The sequence below is a fragment of the Pelophylax lessonae genome (assembly GCF_965119305.1).
Source record: "Pelophylax lessonae genome assembly, chromosome: 7".
NCBI lineage: Eukaryota > Metazoa > Chordata > Amphibia > Anura > Ranidae > Pelophylax > Pelophylax lessonae.
The window spans coordinates 206,988,198-207,010,050 of NC_138774.1; the positions used below are offsets into that span (position 1 = coordinate 206,988,198).

The following is a 21,853-nucleotide window of genomic DNA, read 5'->3' on the forward strand; positions in this document are numbered from 1 at the left end:
AACACACAGCCATTAATGTTTAAACTGCTGGCAACAAAAGTGAGTACACCCCTAAGTGACAATGTCCAAATTGGGCCCAAAGTGTCAATATTTTGTGTGGTCACCATTATTTTCCAGCACTGCCTTAACCTCTCTTGTGCATGGAGTTCACCAGAGCTTCAGAGGTTGCCACTGGAGTCCTCTTCCACTCCTCCATGGCGACATAACGGAGCTGGTGGATGTTAGAGACCTTGCACTCCTCCTCCTTCCGTTTGAGGATGTCCCACAGATGCTGAAAAGGGTTTAGGTCTGGAGACATGCTTGGCCAGTTCATCACCTTTACCCTCAGCTTCTTTAGCAAGGCAGTGGTCATCTTGGAGGTGTGTTTGGGGTCGTTATCATGTTGGAATATTGCCCTGTGGCCCAGTCCCTGAAGAGAGGGGATCAAGCTCTGCTTCAGTATGTCACAGTACATGTTGGCATTCATGGTTCCCTCAATGAACTGTAGCTCCCCAGTGCTGGCAGCACTCATGCAGCCCCAGACCATGACACTCCCACCACCATGCTTGACTGTAGGCAAGACACACTTGTCTTTGTACTCCTCACCTGGTTGCTGCCACACGTGCTTGACACCATCTAAACCAAAGAAGTTTATCTTAGCCTCATCAGACCACAGGACATGGTTCCAGTAAACCATATCCTTAGTCTGCTTGTCTTCAGCAAACTGTTTGCGGGCTTTCTTGTGCATCATCTTTAGAAGAGGCTTCCTTCTGGGACAACAGCCATGCAGACCAATTTGATGCAGTGTGCGGCATATGGTCTGAGCACTGACTGCCTTACACTCCACCCCTTCAACCTCTGCAGCAATGCTAGCAGCTTTCATATGTCTATTTCCCAAAGACAACCTCTGGATATGACGCTGAGCACATGCATTCAACTTCTTTGGTCAACCATGGCGAGGCCTGTTCTGAGTGGAACCTGTCCTGTTAAACCGCTGTATGGTCTTGCCCACCGTGCTGCAGCTCAGGGTTCTGGCAATCTTCCTATGGCCTAGGCCATCTTTATGTAGAGCAACAATTGTTTTTTTCAGATCTTCAGAGAGTTCTTTGCCATGTTGAGCTTGCAGTGACCAGTATGAGAGAGTGAGAGCGATAACACCAAATGTAACACACCTGCTCCCCATTCACACCTGAGACCTTGTAACACTAACGAGTCACATGAAATTGGGGAGGGAAAATGGCTGATTTGTTGCCAGCAGTTTAGACATTAATGGCTGTGTATTGAGTTATTTTGAGGGGAGGGCAAAAATACACTGTTATACAAGCTGTGCACTCACTACTTTACATTGTAACAAAGTGTAATTTCTTCAGTGTTGTCACAGGAAAATATATAATAAAATTTTTACAAAAATAAGAGGGGTGTACTCACTTTTGTGAGATACTGTATCTTCAAATCTACAGCTTTCATTAAAAACAACCCCTGGTGATCCTGCCATTAAGTTCCTTATTCAGATACCTCCTATAGGGTGACAACATCCTGTCTGTCTCTCTCTCAGCTGTTCTCTTGCATTATCACCCTGTTGCCATTTCAACACAAATTATGAAGCCATGGTCCACTGTTGTTACCATTAGGAAATCCCGCCTGAGAGATGCCATGCAGCCATTGCTAGAGTAGGTGTTAACAGGAAGTGGCTGCAAAGAGGCTAAGGGGGATCAGCAACACTGGGATGCAACATAATGATGAACTAAGGAAAAACAAGAGATGCTTCTGATGCACAGTGCTTTAGCAATCTGAATGTAATGCAGTCGGAGTTTATGTATTAGTAGTTTCAAAAGTTTCTGGTTTTAAAACAATATTCTATCTTTACAGGGTAAAGTTCTCCAACAGCAAATAGGTCATCATGGCATTCAACCAGAAGTTCGCTGGATTGCGCCTGCAGGAACAAGGTATGAAGAATCCTCAAATAAGTGTTTTTATTATTTAAGGAATGTATGTTACCGTATATATACTCGAGTATATGCCGAGATTTTCCGCATGTTTTTTCATGCTGAAAATGCCCCCTTCGGCTTATACTCGAGTCACTGTCTTTTTAAAAATGGCGCCGCCCGGCGCCGACGTCTCACCGTGCATGTGCCGCATGCCCGGGAATAGCCGATTGTGTACGGGCTTTCCCGAGCATCCGCGGCGCATTCGCAGTGACGTATTGGCTCCGGGCGGCGCGATTTTTAAATCGAAGGCGCCTCACCGAAAGGTAAGGGAGACTCCTCCACAGCCCACAGCCCCTGCATTTCCTCATGCAGTGCTGTGGGCATGGTACAGGACATTCTCCTGTACCATGCCCGCAGCACTGCATCTCCTGTGCCATGCCTGTACATAATGTGCCATGCCTATACCTAGTGTGCCATGCCTGTACATACTGTGCCATGCCTGTACCTACTGTGCCATGCCTATACCATCACCTGTGCTATGCCTATACCATCCCCTGTACCATGACCTTTGCTCGGATCCGATGCTCGGAATCCCGAGCATCCGCGGCGCATTCGCAGTGATGTATTGGCGCCGGGCGGCGCGATTTTTAAATCGAAGGCGCCTCACCGAAAGGTAAGGGAGACTCCTCCACAGCCCACAGCCCCTGCATTTCCTCATGCAGTGCTGTGGGCATGGTACAGGACATTCTCCTGTACCATCCCCGCAGCACTGCATCTCCTGTGCCATGCCTGTACATAATGTGCCATGCCTATACCTACTGTGCCATGCCTGTACATACTGTGCCATGCCTGTACCTACTGTGTTATGCCTATACCATCACCTGTGCTATGCCTATACCATCCCCTGTACCATGACCTTTGCCATGCCTGTACCATGACCTGTGCCATGCCTGTACCATGACCTGTGCCATGCCTACACTAACGAGTCACATGAAATTGGGGAGGGAAAATGGCTGATTGGGCCCAATTTAGACATTTTCACTCAGGGGTGTACTCACTCAGCGGTGTACACACCTGTGCCATGCCTGTACCATGACCTGTGCCATGCCTGTACCATGACCTGCACCATCTCCTGTACCATGCCCGCAGCCCCTGTTTTGTGTCTCGTGGTGGTTCAGTTGGGTCCAGTAGCTGCTGCATTTCTCACCCTAGGCTTATACTCGAGTCAATACGTTTTCCCACTTTTTTGTGGTAAAATTAGGGGCCTCGGCTTATATCCGGGTCGACTTATACTCGAGTATATACGGTATTTTCAATTTGTATTTACTGTATTATATGCACATAAGGGGTGTACAGTGCTTCATAGTGGCTGTGCTTTACTGCTCCTTCCCACATTGCAAGTGCATGAGTCAGCTAGACTTATAATTAGATAGACAGATAAATGAGCATTTAGAGTAGGCATTCAAACATGTAAGAAACAATGTTCTCAGGCGGACAATTTCTAGCACAGATAAATCGGGGAAAGAGTCTTTTTTTATACCACGTTATTAAAGTTTATCACCAGCTTTGCAGGGGAATTTGAGAAACCCCCTCTATATGTTTGTTAGGTGTTCCAATTCTCACGGCATGCCTAAAAATACAAATATATTTCTTACCTTTCTACCTATTTCTTTGGAGCAGGGTTATACATTGGATGTTAAATAATCCTTCATCCTAAACTAAAGCAAACCATATAAAACTCAAGAAAATCGCTCAATTCTCCTATCAGCACAGTCAATGTCGATGGGGAAATCCCTCCCATAGCACTATTGTGTTCTGCTGGTGGGAAATCTTCCCTGCCGACAGAATACAATGATCTCTGCTGGCAGCTATACCCGAAGGCAGCGATTGCATGCAAAAAATCCGACAGGCTGGTTGTATGTTGATGAATCGACTTCAGTACAATCAGCTTGCCCATAGATGGATTGAATTTCAGCCGGTCTCTACTGAACTGGCCAAGATACAATCCATCTATGGGCACCTTAAGGCCCCTTTTATAGGGGTGCCTCTGTAAACTGGAATCTGCTTGCTCAGCGCGGGGATCTCTTCGCTGATCCCTGCTGAGCAGGAGGATGACAGATGTGTGTCCACTCCACTATGCAGAGCAGATACGGACACAGTCCAGCTCTCCTCTATGGGGTAATCAGATGGAAACGGACTGCCTGTCCATTTCCATCTGATCCGCCAGAGGGATAGGGAATAGGACCACCAGAGGCGGCTCTCTAATTAGGCAATTTAGGCGGTCGCCTAAGGCCTCGCGCTGAGGCCGCCTAAGCCATGTAGTCATCCCACCCCACCCATTACCACCTCTGCCACTCATTCCACCCCCCCATCACCCCCACTGCCACTCATCCCAACCCCCATCACCACTGCTGCCACTCAACCCACCCCTGCATCACCACCGCTGCCTCTCACCCTTCTCCCCATCACCACCACTGCCACTCATCCCACCCCCACATCACCACCGCTGCCACTCATCCCACCCCCATCACCACCTCTGCCACTCATCCCAGTCCCACATCACCACCGCTGCCACTTATCCCACCCCCACATCGCTACCGCTGCCACTCATCCCACCCCCATCACCACCGCTGCCACACATTCCACCCCCCATCACCACCGCTGCCACTCATACCACCCCCCATCACCATGGCTGCCACTAATCTCACCCCCCATCACCACTGCTGCCACTCATCCCACCCCCCATCACCACCGCTGCCACAATATGCAGTTCATTTTAATATCACTTGCTTATTTATTTATTTTATCGCGCGTGGGGGTCCTCCTGTTTGATTTTCGCCTAAGGGCCTCAAAAAGTCTAGAGCCGCCTCTGAGGACCACCATGCATCTGCTTTAAGCGGACCAAATGGATGGTGGTCCTATTCCCCATCCATCTGGCGTATCAGATGGAAATGAACAGGCAGTTAGTTTCCAACTGATTGCCCCATAAAGGAGAGCGGGACTGGGTCCGTGTCTGCTCTGCATAGTGGAGCGAACACGGATCTGTCATCTGCCTGTTCAGCAGGGATCGACAAAGAGATCCCCTGCTGAGCAAGCAGATTCCCCTTTACGATTCCCCTTTACGGTGGCACCCATGGAAAAGTGGCCCAAAAAAAAAAAAAAAATCGGACGAGAAATTTTGTGAACATTATGCACTGTCAACTAAAAACGGTTATGACTGCTGAGCATGAGAGAGAAAAATCGGAGTATATTTTGTCTGATTTTCGTCAAGTGTGTACGAGCCTTAAAGGAAAATTGGAAAAAAAAATCTATAATGTCTGGCCAGCCTTAGACTGGGCATAGAGGGGGGGGGGGATTTAATGGCACACTCCAGCTAACTGGAAATGAAGCCTGCAAGAAATGCAGACAAACTCGCTCAGTACTCCAGTTTTTCATCCAGACATTGCTGTAGGGCACCCTTTCATCCTCCTTCCTTTGGTCAGTAATCTGGTGATCTGGAAAACTCTGATCCTAATGTAGAAGGTGAATTCACTGCCCCTTATCAGATATACAGTAATCTCAATCCTTTGAAGTTCTTTACAGCCACTAATCAGATTGCCTACCTTGAAAGTTTGAGTGCCGGTGTTCTAAAATTTAGTCGGACCGGTGAAAATTCCGGACCCTCGTCACTTCCGGGGTTGCTCCGTCACCACCAGCTGCTGCGAGCCCCGTTGCGCATGCGCACAAGGCATTTTCAAGGTCCGATGAAATTCTAAGTCTTACGAACAGCTGACTGAGAGGAGGAGGGGCTGAGGTGGGACGCACAGACCGCTGCGGGATAATGTTACAACAACGCCGTGTCATCGAGCAAGGAACATGTTGCAGAGCTGACTTAGAGGAGGCGGGAAGGAAGTGAATACTAAATAGTAATGATAAAAAATGTTTAGTATTTCTTCTTCTTATTTTTTTTTTATCATTACTATTTAGTATCAGTATTCACTTCCTCCCTGCCTCCTCTAAGGCCCCGTTCACACAGGGGCGATCCGACTTCCAGGGGCGACCTCCGAGGTCGCGGTGCGAGCAGCGCGCTGCGACCTCGGAGCGGCCGGCACGGACTTCATAACATTGAAGTTTATGACGGTCGCTCCGGGTCGCCCCAAAGAAGCTCCGGACCCTTTTTCTAAGTCGGAGCAACTTGTGTCGCTCCTATTAGAACGGGTCCGCAACTTCCCTATGGAAGGCGTCCTACAGCGACCTGTCAGGTGACCAGGTCGCCTCACAGGTCGCCCCAGTGTGAACGGGGACTTAGTCAGCTCTGAAACATGTTCCTTGCTCGATGACGTGGCGTTGCTGTAACATTATCCCGCAGCGGTCTGTGCGTCTCACCTTAGCCCCTCCTCCTCTCAGTCAGCTGTTCCTAACTCTTAGAATTTCATCAGACCTTTAAAATGCCTTGTGCGCATGCGCACCAGGGCTCGCAGCAGCTGGGTTATGACGTAGCCTCACCGGAAGTGACGAGGTTCCGGAATTTTCATGGGTCGACTAAATTTTAGAACACCGGTTCACATATATGCAATGCAGGAACCCTCCAAATCCACTGCGGGTTCCCGCATCGCACTAGACTCGCAGGCAGTTCACACTGCCATATGCGAATCACTGGGGGCGTCAATACAAAGTTAAGGACACCCCCAGATCAGTTCACATATGGCAGTGCGAACTGTCAATTCGGATATGAATCGGATCGTATGGGTGTGAACACTCATGCGATCTGATTCTGCCGTGGACCAAAAAAAGGGTCCTGTGCGACTTTGGTCCGAATGCGATGCAAATTCAACCACACAATCTGTATGGCTGAATTTGTAACGCACAGACATCACATGTGATTTGCAGAGCAGTGCGCTGCGAATCACATGTGATGTCTGACATCGCATATGTGTGAACAGGCACTGATTCTGAATCACAGCAGCGATCCAATCACAAGCAGAAAGATGAGAAATTAGACAGCACCAAATCGGGAAGCAGAACTATTGACCTGGAGCTTCTGATTTTAGCGCAGAGGCAGCTTTTTGCCTGGAATTGCTATTTAACGCACAAAGCTGTCATCAGATACTATTTCTCCCCTGAAGTCGTTGTGAGCTGCAATGTGTATAACTGGATACAGTGATTTATTTTTTTTGTTTAACCAGCAGGCTGAACAAAAAAATACTCAGATTCTTGCATCCACACACCTGATGTAGATGCAGGGATCTACCCTGTTGTGTTATTTTATGCTGACAGCGGGGACTCCCCCCCTCCCCCACCCCCCCCGTCAGAATACACTGATCAGCACTACAGCCATTGGCTGCAGCGGCTGAATGAATGCTGCTTTTCTAGCAGGACAGTTCCACAGAAGCTGGTCTAACGATCGTCTTCTGTTAAACAGGAAAGGGTTACACACAGATCGAAATACCGCTGGTTCCTGGTGAATTGCCCAAAATTTCAGTCTGTGTGTTCACAGCATATGTCCTGTAGTGATCAGCAGGTTGTTGTCTCCCTATATAGCTGCTACTGTAAGGCTCCATGCACACTAGCATTTTTTTAAGCTCCTAGAAGCTGTTATTAGCATTTTTTCTCCTCCTAGAAGCTAAATAGTGTTATTCTATGTGCCATGCACACTACTTCAGGCTATTAGCATTTTTTGAGCTTCAGTGCATAGGAACGGAAAAAAAATGTTTTTGGAGCATTTCAGTGCCTAGCGGCAGAAAAAAAAATGCTGAATGCTCCTAACTGCTTCTAAATGCTAATAAAATGCTCCTTACAGCTTTTTTCAGCTTTTATTTATTTTTTTCTTCATGAACTACAGAAACGTTAATAAAATGCTAAGGCCCTTTTCACACGGGCGGTTGTCGTGCCATTGGTAAAAGCAGGGCTTCTTTTTTTTTTTCAGAGAGTAGGTGTAGGAACTCCCCCCTTCTGAGTCGCCACTTGTATCCGCCCCCTACCCACCCCCAAGCATGTCCCTTGGTCCCACCCCCTACCCACCTCCCAGTACTGCCCCTTTTAGACAATACAGAACCAAGTATCATTCTGTGGTGTTAAGTAATTTGTATGGAACTTGTTAATTATAACAAGAAAAGCAGCAAAATAGATCCTCTGCAGCCAGCAACAATAGACCCCACCTCAGAAACAAGAGATCACCCACACAACCATGCCCCCCCCCCCCGACAACAAAAAACCACCCCAGCAACAATAGACCTCCAGCAGCAACATTAGATTCTATAGCAGCCAGCAACAATAGAACTCCAGCAGCAACATTAGATTCTCCAGCAGCCAGAAACAATAGACCTCCAGCAGTAACATTAGATTCTCCAGCAGCCAGCAACATTAGATTCTCCAGCAGCCAGAAACAATAGACCTCCAGCAGTAACATTAGATTTTCCAGCAGCCAGCAACAATAGACCTCTAGCAGCAACATTAGATTCTCCAGCAGCCAGAAACAATAGACCTCCAGCAACAACAGTAGATTCTCCAGCAGCCAGCAACAATAGACCTCTAGCAGCAACATTAGATTCTCCAGCAGGCAGCAACAATAGACCTCTAGCAGCAACATTAGATTCTCCAGCAGGCAGCAACAATAGACCTCTAGCAGCAACATTAGATTCCCCAGCAGCCAGCAACAATAGACCTCCAGCAGAAACATTAGATTCTCCAGCAGCCAGCAACAATAGACCTCCAGCAGCAACATTAGATTCTCCAGCAGCCAGCAACAATAGACCTCTAGCAGCAACATTAGATTCTATAGCAGCCAGAAACAATAGACCTCCAGCAGCAACATTAGATTCTCCAGCAGTCAGAAACAATAGACCTCCAGCAGCAACATTAGATTCCCCAGCAGCAGCAACAATAGACCTCCAGTAGCAACATTAGATTCTCCAGCAGCCAGCAACAATAGACCCCTAGCAGCAACATTCGATTCTCCAGCAGCCAGCAACAATAGACCTCCAGCAGCAACATTCGATTCTCCAGCAGCCAGAAACAATAGACCTCCAGCAGCAACATTAGATTCTCCAGCAGCCAGCAACAATAGACCTCTAGCAGCAACATTACATTCTCCAGCAGCCAGAAACAATAGACCCCCCAGCATCAACATTAGATTCTCCAGCAGCCAGCAACAATAGACCTCTAGCAGCAACATTCGATTCTCCAGCAGCCATCAACAATAGACCTCTAGCAGCAACATTGATTCTCCAGCAGCCAGCAACAATAGACCTCTAGCAGCAACATTAGATTCTCCAGCAGCCAGCAACAATAGACCTCTAGCAGCAACATTAGATTCTATAGCAGCCAGCAACAATAGACCTCCAGCAGCAACATTAGATTCTCCAGCAGCCAGAAACAATAGACCTCCAGCAGCAACATTAGATTCTCCAGAAGCCAGCAACAATAGACCTCTAGCAGCAACATTAGATTCTCCAGCAGCCAGAAACAATAGACCTCCAGCAGCAACATTAGATTCTCCAGCAGCCAGCAACAATAGACCTCTAGCAGCAACATTCGATTCTCCAGCAGCCAGCAACAATAGACCTCTAGCAGCAACATTGATTCTCCAGCAGCCAGCAACAATAGACCTCTAGCAGCAACATTAGATTCTCCAGCAGCCAGCAACAATAGACCTCTAGCAGCAACATTACATTCTCCAGCAGCCAGAAAAAATAGACCCCCCAGCATCAACATTAGATTCTCCAGCAGCCAGCAACAATAGACCTCTAGCAGCAACATTCGATTCTCCAGCAGCCAGCAACAATAGACCTCTAGCAGCAACATTGATTCTCCAGCAGCCAGCAACAATAGACCTCTAGCAGCAACATTAGATTCTCCAGCAGCAAGCAACAATAGACCTCTAGCAGCAACATTAGATTCTATAGCAGCCAGCAACAATAGACCTCCAGCAGCAACATTAGATTCTCCGGCAGCCAGAAACAATAGACCTCCAGCAGCAACATTCGATTCTCCAGAAGCCAGCAACAATAGACCTCTAGCAGCAACATTAGATTCTCCAGCAGCCAGAAACAATAGACCTCCAGCAGCAACATTAGATTCTCCAGCAGCCAGCAACAATAGACCTCTAGCAGCAACATTAGATTCTCCAGCAGTCAGTAACAATAGACCTCTAGCAGCAACATTAGATTCTCCAGCAGCCAGCAACAATAGACCTCTAGCAGCAACATTAGATTCTATAGCAGCCAGCAACAATAGACCTCCAGCAGCAACATTAGATTCTCCGGCAGCCAGAAACAATAGACCTCCAGCAGCAACATTCGATTCTCCAGAAGCCAGCAACAATAGACCTCTAGCAGCAACATTAGATTCTCCAGCAGCCAGAAACAATAGACCTCCAGCAGCAACATTAGATTCTCCAGCAGCCAGCAACAATAGACCTCTAGCAGCAACATTAGATTCTCCAGCAGTCAGTAACAATAGACCTCCAGCAGCAACATTAGATTCTCCAGCAGCCAGCAACAATAGACCTCTAGCAGCAACATTAGATTCTCCAGCAGCCAGCAACAATAGATCTATAGACCTTCTCAACAGTAGATCCCTCCTAGAAACAACTGGCTCCTCAGAAATATAAGATCCCTCTTAGCAACAATAGATCCTCCACCAGCAACAATAGACCCTCATGCAAAAATAGATCTTGCGTTTAGCTGCAGTAGTAAATTCTTGCCTTTTGTATAGCAGCTGTTTACTTACTTTTTCTTTGTACTGCGATAACCTGCGTTTATATACAGATAGCTGCAGTACATCGCTCCTGGACGCTGTCAACTTTATTTTTCCTAAATGCACAAAAGCGTATGTTATGAAAACGTTGCTAAACGCAGTGTGTGCAGGGCCGTCTTAAATATTGTTTGGACCCTGGGCAAACATTTTCTTGGGCCCACCCAAATTAATTTATCAACTGTTTGCAGGCAGTGGGGGCTGAAGAGGCAGCTGCTTTGGGCCCCACAACAATGACTGGGCCCGGGGCAGCTGCCCCTTTTTGCCCTGTGTTAAAGATGGCCCTGAGTGTGTGAACGGGGCCATAGGGATGCAGTGTCTGCATTTAAGTTCCTCTTTCCGCAGCTAAAAGCTGAAATCTAACTGTTCGTGTGAAAGGGGCCTAAGGCTCCTAAAAGCTCCTTAAATGCCACTAGAAGCTGGCACAAAAATGCTGTTTTCCAGCTTTTTTTGAGCTTATGAAAAATGCTAGTATGTATGGAGCCTAAATGAGCTCCTGTGTGTCCAGCAATCTGCCAAATTTGCAAAATCCAGAAAAGTAAGCAGGACTAGGACACAATAATGTGTAGATCTAAAGGATTTTGTCTGCAAATGATAGTTGCCTGGCTGTTATATGACCCTTGATTATTTAATACCTTGAGCCACTGACCCAGCACATATGTGCAGATAAGGTCTTTGGACTTTGACTTTCCTGATCTGTGTATTTGTTCCCGCCAGTGAGAAAGTATTGAGGCCAACATAACAGCCAAGTGGGCTAGCATTTTCAGGATGATAGCTATGGAAGCCCCGCATTTCTCTTATGAAAGGTCGAACTTGTATACAATTGGCTTTAAATTAACAGATTCTTTTTCTCCATTAGGAATTGACTCAAAACAGTTTGAAGAAGATTTCATGTCGGCCCACAATAAATATCGGAAGCTGCATGGATCACCACCTCTCCAGCTGAACCGGGACCTCTGCAAGTCAGCACAGAAGTGGGCTGACCACCTACTGTCTATCAGAGGCCTACAGCACAGCAACTCAGACCTGGGAGAAAACTTATACTACAAGAGCTCCTCCAACCCTAGAGATTTACTAGGTACGTCATCAATGATACGCAGCCTTCCATCTGACCATTGGGTAATGCGCCACATACAACCCATCCCTGCATGATGACAGAGGTTGGAGCATCACATGACATAATTACTGGGCAATATTGGTAACGGAGGACCTCTACACTAGGAACAATACATTTATGACCTCATTCAGAGGCATAACTAGAACCTTCAGGGCCCTGGTGCAAGAAACCATGAAGGGCCCCCCGGACTCCTGGCCGGAGCCCTTCCCTTCAAGCCTGGGGCTCTTCCCACTGATCCTGGGGTCCTTTACTCTCATTGCGGGGCCCTTTATTACAGACCCTTTCACAAGTTCTGCAAGTGTGACCTTTCCGATCCTGGAAGTTCACCCACTGGTGTCAGTAGTTTTTATTTTTTGGTATTTTAATTGTATTATTTTTTTATAATTTTATTTTATTTTTTTACAATGTCACTGACTATGACTCTGTCCATTCAGAAAAGGAAGGAACTGATAAATTACATATTCACCGACCCCCTTCCTTGTTCTCTATTGTGACACATCCCCTGCAGAAGACAGCAGGAGAGGGGAGGGGGGACACTAGAAGAGCACACAGGGGCCCAGAGACAGCAGAACACAAGTGAACTGGATAGAAGGAGTGGCGGGGGCAGCATACAGAGGAACCAATCTCCTCCATTTTCCTCCTGCAGCTAGAGGAGGAAAAAGGAGGACAGCGATTTATCTACATGCTTCCCCCGCCGCCCCTCCTATCCAGGTGTACAAGGGAGCCGCACAGGCCCCCTGGAGCATGGGGCCCAGTTGCAATTGCAACCCCTGTAGTTACGCCGCTGACCTCATTGTCAAAATGCTGTCTGCATGGTTGTCTCCGTGTTTTCAACATTTTTTGTCTCACAGGCCTGGAACAAACATGCAGGTTAGAAAGTCAGAGTGACATCAGAACTTCTAAATAGACTGTGCATTTTGCAATTGCAGTTACACCAGAGCTTAGTAAATGAGCAGAAGCTCTGCTGTCTTCCATCATCCAATCATGTGCAAGCAGAAATGCTGTTTTTTATGTTTCTTGCATGTGATTGGGTATTCTTTTCAAAGTGAAGCTTACCTCATTTAATAGCTCATTAGCTCTTGCAGAATACAACTGCACTTGCAAAGTGCACAGTCTGCTTGCCTTTAGAAAATTAACCCCAATGATTCAGAAAGTGGTGAAGCCAGTGGATGATAATAACAGCCAGGCAACTAGTATTTTCACAAGAAAACATCAGCAGTAGCGGCCTCTATATTTCTTCATTATGAGTTCCCTTTAATTAGAGGAAGGATTTTCAAAGCTATCTTAAGGTCTCACAGATTCTGGAGATATACAGTTTGATTTACTAAAACTGGAGAGTGTAAAATCTGGTGCAGCTGTGCACGGTAGCCAATCAGCTTCTAACTTCAGCATGTTCAATTAAGCTTTGACAATAAACTCTGGAAGCTGATTGGTTTTTATGCAGAGCTGTACCAGATTTTATACTATCCAGTTTTAGTAAAGCAGCGTTGGACTTCATTGTTTTTCTTAATAAGGAGAAATGTCCTACAAAATGATGTCCCCCTGTACCTTTCAGACACCAAAAGTCACCATTTAGCAGAGAAGTCATCTCCATTCAAGTCTTTTGGAAAGTAGAAAGGAAGGTATAATTACACTTAAAGAGGCTGTAAATCCATACAAATTTTTTTTTTTTTCAACCTGAAAGAAAAACCCATAATGAGCTAGTATGCATCGCATACTAGCTCATTATGAAATACTTACCTTAGAACGAGCCCCCGCCATGCCGCCCTCTTACCTGTATGACGGGTGACATGTCCAGTCGCCCGTCTTCTGGGATCGCGGCATCCGGCCATCAGATTGGCGGGAGCCGCGGTGACGTCACTCCCGACAGTCCCGGCACGGGGCTCTGAAGAAACGGCACCAGCGGCCATTCCTTCAGAGCGCATGCGCCAGTGATGTCACTGGCTGCATGTAAGGTAAATATCTCCTAAACGGTACATGTTTAGGAGATATTTACAGTACCTATAGGTAAGCCTTAATATAGGCTTACCTATAGGTACAACTTGCAGAGGAGGGTTTACTTCCTCTTTAAACTGCTTTCACTCTTTGGCATGGCCACAAGTTAAAAGGGGACACTAGACGCATTCTTTGGCTAGTATAGGAAAGGTAGAACATTTGTCAGGCTTCAAATGCTTGCAAGGGGTTAAAAAAGTTGTTTTTTGCTAAAAAAAAAAAAAAAAAAAAAAAAAAGCTTTAAAAATACTCCTAAATCAAAAATATTACAGCGGGATCAAGTCTGCATGCAATACTCTAAATAGGTAAAAAGAAATAAAGGCCTGCTGTTAGATATATTGCATCTTATTGGTTATTTTGAACTAATCTAATACTTTATTACATCGATATATCAAAAAAAGAAACACACATAAAGGGGGGAAATGACAAAATGAAACTGAAACCCTATTTACCCTATAAAAAAAAAAAAAAAAAGTTCAAGATATTAAGCAGGATTCTTTTTTTTTTTAGCAGGACCTGCTACCTTCTACCAGAAAAAAGCTCAGGTGGATTTAATGTATAAAAGAGCTTTGAGCATTGCATATTTTATTCATTTCAGCTCATTGTCTGGTTGGCCCAGAATTTATAGCCAGTAAATAAAGTAGAACCTCTCAAAGTGTCGGGTAACTTTTGCATCCTAAGTGTTGATGTGAGCTGACTTTCAATGAAATATTCCATATGGAGCGTCCTATTTATGAACAGGATTTTTTTTTATGTGATGACATGTGATGGACATCTCCATATGTTCATTTGAAATAGCTAAGAAATATATTATTAAGAAACATGGACTTTATCAAGTGAAAAGTTTATAACACGCATTGGTTAAAATAGCTGTTGGGGTGTGTAATAAATATACTGTATATAACAACAGCAGGACCTTACATATTTTTTTATTTTCCCGGTAAAAAGGTTTAAAAACAGATTTTAATGCTCTTTGTGTCACCGTACAGCTGATTTGTAGGTGTGATAGCGTGGACTTATAGGAATGAGGTATTCATATTTTTGGATATATCATGGAATTCAGTCCTCCTTCACAGGGGCTGATGTGCAGTGAAGGTGTCATTGTATATGGACCTTGTTCTGGTCTTGAGTTCCTGCCCCTTGAATGTTCTATAGGAGAACACTCTGGGGATAGGAAAATTCTGGGGTGGGCGTTGCGGAGTGTCCAGTACAAAAGGTTTATGAGACAAAAAGGTAAAATCAAAGTGTTTATTGAACAAAAGGTATTAGATTAAACCAACGCGTTTCCGGGAAAATGCCTCCCCCCACCACCACCTTGGGACTAGAGTACAGAAAAGCAGAATATGATATAAATCATAGAGGAAGTCGGAAGTACGAAACGCATCGGGGCGTGGCCAGGCGGCGTAACCTCATACGTGTAAACAAGGAGTCTGCAAACCCGGAAAGGCGCGCTACCTACGGCGTGGAGCCTGGGTCTCGGTCCTGATGGGTGATCACCTCCTGATCTGATATGCTGTAATTTTACCAAGGACATGTGAGTGCAATATATTTACTTTGTGTGCAATAAAGCGGAGTTAAACGTTATTACACTAGTGGAGCATTTTCTCTCCCCTTGCATGTCTGATACGTGATTGGTCCTGAGCTAGTGATTCCGGTCTTGGAAATCTGGAGAAAATTGTGATTACTTGTCTGTTTGCTCTGTCATGAGAGTGGCTGAGCCTATGAAGTCGGTGAGTGGGCATTGCATCTCCCCCTTCAGAGCACAGTGGTGATGGTTGGTGACCCCATACATCTGCACCCACAATTTACTTCTCCATAACGGATATCTCATGGACTATTGCTGCATATCATTGATGAACTATACTGCATTGGTGTTAAATTTATTTTAATTTTTTTTTATTTTATTTTATGGTTGTCAGTGTTAGCTGACGCTTTTGGTAGGGGTTGTGATTTTGCTCTTCACCCTTGCGCTACAGGAATATTGACCATCTGTGTGTTTTTAATATTCTTTTATATATATATGTTTCTTATGAAGTAGCAGCATTTACCAGTTTATAGTGTGAGTTATCTCCTCACTAAGCGCTAGGTTGCTTGCAATTAGGTAGGATACGGTGTGCTTGTAAGCAGTTTTCATATATGATATAAATCATTCATAAAAATGTATATATATAATATATAACTTAACAGAAATATACATGAATACAGAAGAGCATAATAATTCATAAAAAAAATATAATATAGAGATCATAAGAATTATATATGAATATGACATATTAATATATAGTATAAAATAATATAAAAAAAATACATGAATACAGAAAAGTGGGTATCGACATAACTCATTTAAAAAAAAAAAATTATATATATATATATACAGTGGGTACGGAAAGTATTCAGACCCCCTTAAATTTTTCACTCTTTGTTATATTGCAGCCATTTGCTAAAATCATTTAGGTTCATTCTTCTTCCTCATGAATGTACACATAGCACCCCATACTGACAGAAAAACACAGAATTGTTGACATTGTTGCAGATTTATTAAAAAAGAAAAACTGAAATATCACATGGTCCTAAGTATTCAGACCCTTTGCTCAGTATTTAGTAGAAGCCCCCTTTTGATCTAATACAGCCAGGAGTCTTTTTGGGAAAGATGCAACAAGTCTTTCACACCTGGATTTGGGGATCCTCTGCCATTCCTCCTTGCAGATCCTCTCCAGTTCTGTCAGGTTGGATGGTAAACGTTGGTGGACAGCCATTTTTAGGTCTCTCCAGAGATGCTCAATTGGGTTTAAGTCAGGGCTCTGGCTGGGCCATTCAAGAACAGTCACAGAGTTTTTGTGAAGCCACTCCTTTGTTATTTTAGCTGTGTGCTTAGGGTCATTGTCTTGTTGGAAGGTAAACCTTCGGCCCAGTCTGAGGTCCAGAGCACTCTGGAGAAGGTTTTTGTCCAGGATATCCCTGTACTTGGCCGCATTCATCTTTCCCTCGATTGCAACCAGTCGTCCTGTCCCTGCAGCTGAAAAACACCCCCACAGCATGATGCTGCCACCACCATGCTTCACTGTTGGGACTGTATTGGACAGGTGATGAGCAGTGCCTGGTTTTCTCCACACATACCGCTTAGAATTAAGGCCAAAAAGTTCTATTTTGGTCTCATCAGACCAGAGAATCTTATTTCTCACCATCTTGGAGTCCTTCAGGTGTTTTTTAGCAAACTCCATGCGGGCTTTCATGTGTCTTACACTGAGGAGAGGCTTCAGTCGGGCCACTCTGCCATAAAGCCTCGACTGGTGGAGGGCTGCAGTGATGGTTGACTTTCTACAACTTTCTCCCATCTCCTGACTGCATCTCTGGAGCTCAGCCACAGTGATCTTTGGGTTCTTCTTTACCTCTCTCACCAAGGCTCTTCTCCCCCGATAGCTCAGTTTGGCCGGACGGCCAGCTCTAGGAAGGGTTCTGGTCGTCCCAAACGTCTTCCATTTGAGGATTATGGAGGCCACTGTGCTCTTAGGAACCCTAAGTGCAGCAGAAATCTTTTTGTAACCTTGGCCAGATCTGTGCCTTGCCACAATTCTGTCTCTGAGCTCTTCAGGCAGTTCCTTTGACCTCATGATTCTCATTTGCTCTGACATGCATTGTGATCTGGAAGGTCTTATATAGACAGGTGTGTGGCTTTCCTAATCAACTCCAATCGGTATAATCAAACACAGCTGGACTAAAATGAAGGTGTAGAACCATCTCAAGGATGATCAGAAGAAATGGAAAGCACCTGATTTAAATATATGAGTGTCACAGCAAAGGGTCTGAATACTTAGGACCATGTGATATTTCAGTTTTTCTTTTTTAATAAATCTGCAACAATGTCAACAATTCTGTGTTTTTCTGTCAGTATGGGGTGCTATGTGTACATTCGTGAGGAAGAAGAATGAACTTAAATGATTTTAGCAAATGGCTGCAATATAACAAAGAGTGAAAAATTTAAGGGGGTCTGAATACTTTCCGTTCCCACTGTATATATAATATATATATATATATAATATAAATCATAAAAAATATACATGAATACAGAAAAGCTAAATATGACCAAAATAACTAATAAAAAATATATAAACAATATATATATATATAAATCATAAGAGTTATACATGAATACAATGAATACAGAGAAGCATAAAATGACATAACAACTCAAAAAAAAATACAAATATTTTATATAAGCAAAATACATGAATACAGAAAAGCCAAATATGACCTAATAACTCATAAAAAAATATATAATATACAGAAATCATAAGAATGATATATGAATACAGAATATTACATATTAATATATAGTATATAATAATATAAAAAAGATACATGAATACAGAAAAGCGGATATCGACTTAACTCATAAAAAAATAAAATTATATATATATATATATATATATATATATACTGTATATGTGTGTATATATATATATATATATATATATATATATATATATATATATATATATATGTGTGTGTGTATATATATATATATATATATATATATTAACAAATATGCATGAAAAGCTAAATATGACATAAATAGCTAATAAAAAATATATAAATCATAAGAATTATACATGAATACAGAGAAGCAGAATATGACATAACTCAAAATACAAATTTCTCTTACGTCCTCCGACAGTCGCCGCCATCTTCATATTCGTCACAATGGGTATTAGACTTTGCTCCGTAGGAGTAGCTAGGCAACAGAATATGTCAATATTAAAGCTTTTAACATATCCCCACCCCAGGGGGTGGTCCCCTCAGTCTATACCCTCCTGCTTCCTGTTTCCTGCTTCAGTTTCAATGTCTAGCTTGTCAGGAGTAGCTGGATGTCTCTATGCTGGGGCATTTTGTCTCAGCCTTCTCTCTTTTTTGATTTTATTTGAGTTTTTTCTCTCTTTCTTTATTTAGCTGTTATTTTTACCAGCAATAGTTAGATCTTCGGATGAAGAGGATAATGCGGGCTGCGTCTCGGGCTGACTCCCCTGGTCGCAGGTTGTGGGTCAGTGGCTTCTCAGCCCGCCATCGAGCGTTCAGTCAGGTACCGCTCCTGAGTTTTCTGAACGACCCATCCCTGTTCCGTGCAGGGATGCTAGGGTGAGGTGGCTACCTCACTGGATGCTGTGCGGTTTCTCAACCCACCTTCTGCTGCGTCCTGGATGCGACTCTCCCTGTCTCATGTACAGCGGCTTGTTCGCCTGTGCGGGTCCCCCACGCCATGTAAGAGGTAAGTGTATTCATGTGGGGACCTGTCTGTCTGGGGGGTGTCAGTCTGGGACTGTGTTACCTTGCCCTGTGTTCACACTATTGATGTTTCCCTATCTCTCACACTGCATGCTGTGGGCTGCAAGGAGGGGGGGCTGTGCTGCACTTCTGTGTCAGTCTGAGTGTGTGAACGGCTGTGTGCTGTGGAACTTGATGCTATCATGTTTGGGGCACATTACAGCGCCGCTGCGGCGGTCCACCATGTTCTTTATAACTGTGTGGTGTATTTTTATTCCACCTTCATGAGGTGGGGGAGCGGCGGTTTCGGCGCCAAACGGCGCCATTTTGGCTGTACTCGCTCCGGCCGCATGGTACACATGCATGGCGGCCATTTTCTTGTAGCCTCCCATAGGCTTTAATGGAGCGCCCTGAATATCAGCAATTCCTTTTCTACAGGAGCACCGATCTGGCCAGCAGCAGCAGCGGTCTCTCCAGGTTATTTCCCTCTATTCTCTGTATCCTTGCCTGAGTATAACTTCTCCCTGTGGGGGTCCCTGGTGTGGGTGTGCTTGTGTGGCGGTGGGCTACGTTCGCAGCGCCTTATTTAAAGGGGCGGTCACCCATTTTATTTTACTCATTTTGGGGCATGGATTCTCAGGAAAGCAAATTTCCTGTCACATTGGTGGGAAGCCAGGGGACTGCGGTTTTCCCCCTCGGGGGGGGGGGGGGGATTTGGCTGCGATTGTGGCTAGCCTTGCGACTCAGGTGCAATTGCTGATGGCTGCTCAATCCTCAAAAAGGCCCAGAGTTTTCAATTTCCTCTGATTCAGAGGGTGTTGGTGATGGGGCTGCTGTTGCTGGGGTCTCCTTGTCGGGGTCCCGTTCCTCCCTGGACCTTGTAGGGTCAGAAATGGAGGCTGAGGTTGAGGGGGTTGATATTTCTCCCCCTGGCTCGTCTGAAGAGCTTGCACTCATGGATGAATTGGTTGCTTCTATCAAGCAAACACTGCGTTTACAGGATGAACCTTGTCCTCCTGCTGCCTTGACGGCTTATGGGACGCAGAAAAAACATCGCAGGTATTTCCCTGCACTGATGATTTTCAATGCGCTGTAAAGGAACATTGGCGTAATATACGCAAGCCTTTTGCTATACCAAGTAGGTTTAAGCTGCGCTATCCTTTTACGCCCGCTACTGATGAGCGTTGGTGTGTCCCATCTCCGGTGGATCACGCGATAGCGGTTCTGAATAAGCCCACTGCGATTCCTGCTGAGGTTATCTCGGTGTTCCGGGATGCCACGGACAAACGGACGGAGTCCCTTGCCCGTCATGCCTATTCTATTATGGGTTCTATGCTGAAATCTTTATTTGCTTCACTTATGGCGGCCCAGGCTGTCGCGAGCTGGACGCAGGTGCTTAATCGCGTCCTGGTGGCTGATTCTGCCCTCCAGGCGACTTTGGATATGGTGGATCAAATCCACCAGGGTGTCATGTATTTGTGTGATGCGGACCTGGATATGGTTCCGTTGGCTGCACGTGTACATGGTGTGGCGGTATTGTCTCGCCGTTTTGGTTTGGTTGAAGTGTTGGTCGGTGGACCAATCTTCGCGTAAGACCTTGGCTAATCTGCCCTATGATGGTTCTCGCCTTTTTTGGTGAGTCCCTAGATACGTTAATTAGGGGGATCACGGGTGGTAAGAGCACGCTCTTACCCTAATCCCACAAGGCTAAGACGGCTCCTGGTAAGAAGCCGTGGACTGGTAAGCAAAAGTCCGGCCAGTCCGGTTCAGCGGCCCACGACAGTGCGGCCTGAAGGGGCGCCCTCACCCGACTCTGGGGTGGGGGGACGCTTGCTCGGTTTCCTTCAACCATGGCTGTCCCGGGTTCGGGACAGGTGGGTTCAGGAAATCGTTCGATCTGGCTACGAGATCGAGTTTCTCTATAGGCCGTAGCGCAGATTTTTTCCCTCAAATCTTCTACTGTCCCCGGAGCGTTTGCGGGATCTGCATCTAGCGGTGCAGGACCTGAGGGCTCAGGGAGTGGTGGTCCCGGTGCCTCATCGGGACAGGTTTCGGGGGTTCTATTCCGATCTGTTCACCGTGCCCGGGAAGGAGGGCAAGGTGCGTCCGATTCTGGACTTAAAGGCGCTGAACCGCTTTGTGCGGGTGCGCAAGTTCCGCATGGAATCTCTGCGGTCGGTGGTGGCTGCCCTGGTTTCGGGGGAGTTCATGGCTTCCATCGACTTGAAGGATGCGTATCTTCACATCCCGAATTTCGAGGGTCACCAGAGGTACCTTCGATTCGCCATAGCGGAGGATCACTACCAATTTGTGGCGTTGCCCTTTGGTCTCGCCTCGGCTCCACGGGTGTTCACCAAGGTGCGGGCACCGGTTTTGGCTTTGTTGAGAGCCCAGGGCGTCTCTGTCCTAGGGTATCTGGACGAAATTCTGGTTCGGTCTGCGACCAGCCAGGGTCTGGAGAAGGCTCTGTCCGTTACGATGCAGTCTCTGCAGGAGTTTGGTTGGACGATAACTTTTCCAAAGTCAGCACTGTGCCCATCGGTTCGTCTCCCTTACCTGGGAATGGTTCTGGACTCTGTCCAGGCGAAGGTCTTCCTACCGGACGACAAACTCAGGACTCTTCAGGAAGGAAGTCAGGTCCCTCAGGGACGCTCCGTCCTCGTCCACTCGGACGTGCATGAGATGTCTGGGATTGATGGTCTCGGCTTTCGAGGCGATTCCCTTCGCCCAATTTCACACGCGGGGTCTCCAAGCGGAGATCCTGTCCAGGTGGGACGGGCGACCGCGATCTCTGGATCCGGATTTCGTTGGGCCATCGCACCAGAAGGGTTCTTCTGTGGTGGCT

The 21,853-nt window shown here is 45.8% G+C and overlaps 1 protein-coding gene across 3 annotated transcripts in view; it reads left to right on the plus strand.

The window, feature by feature from the left end:
- The window catches only part of GLIPR2 (GLI pathogenesis related 2), a 198,585-nt gene that overhangs the window by 51,648 nt on the left and 125,084 nt on the right, over nucleotides 1-21,853 (plus strand). For all 3 annotated transcript variants that reach the window (XM_082263412.1, XM_082263411.1, XM_082263413.1), the window contains exons 2-3: nucleotides 1,849-1,925; nucleotides 11,500-11,718. In XM_082263412.1, coding sequence (XP_082119538.1) covers nucleotides 1,880-1,925; nucleotides 11,500-11,718 — 265 coding nt within the window. In that variant the 5' untranslated portion in view covers nucleotides 1,849-1,879. The remainder of the gene's footprint in view (nucleotides 1-1,848; nucleotides 1,926-11,499; nucleotides 11,719-21,853) is intronic.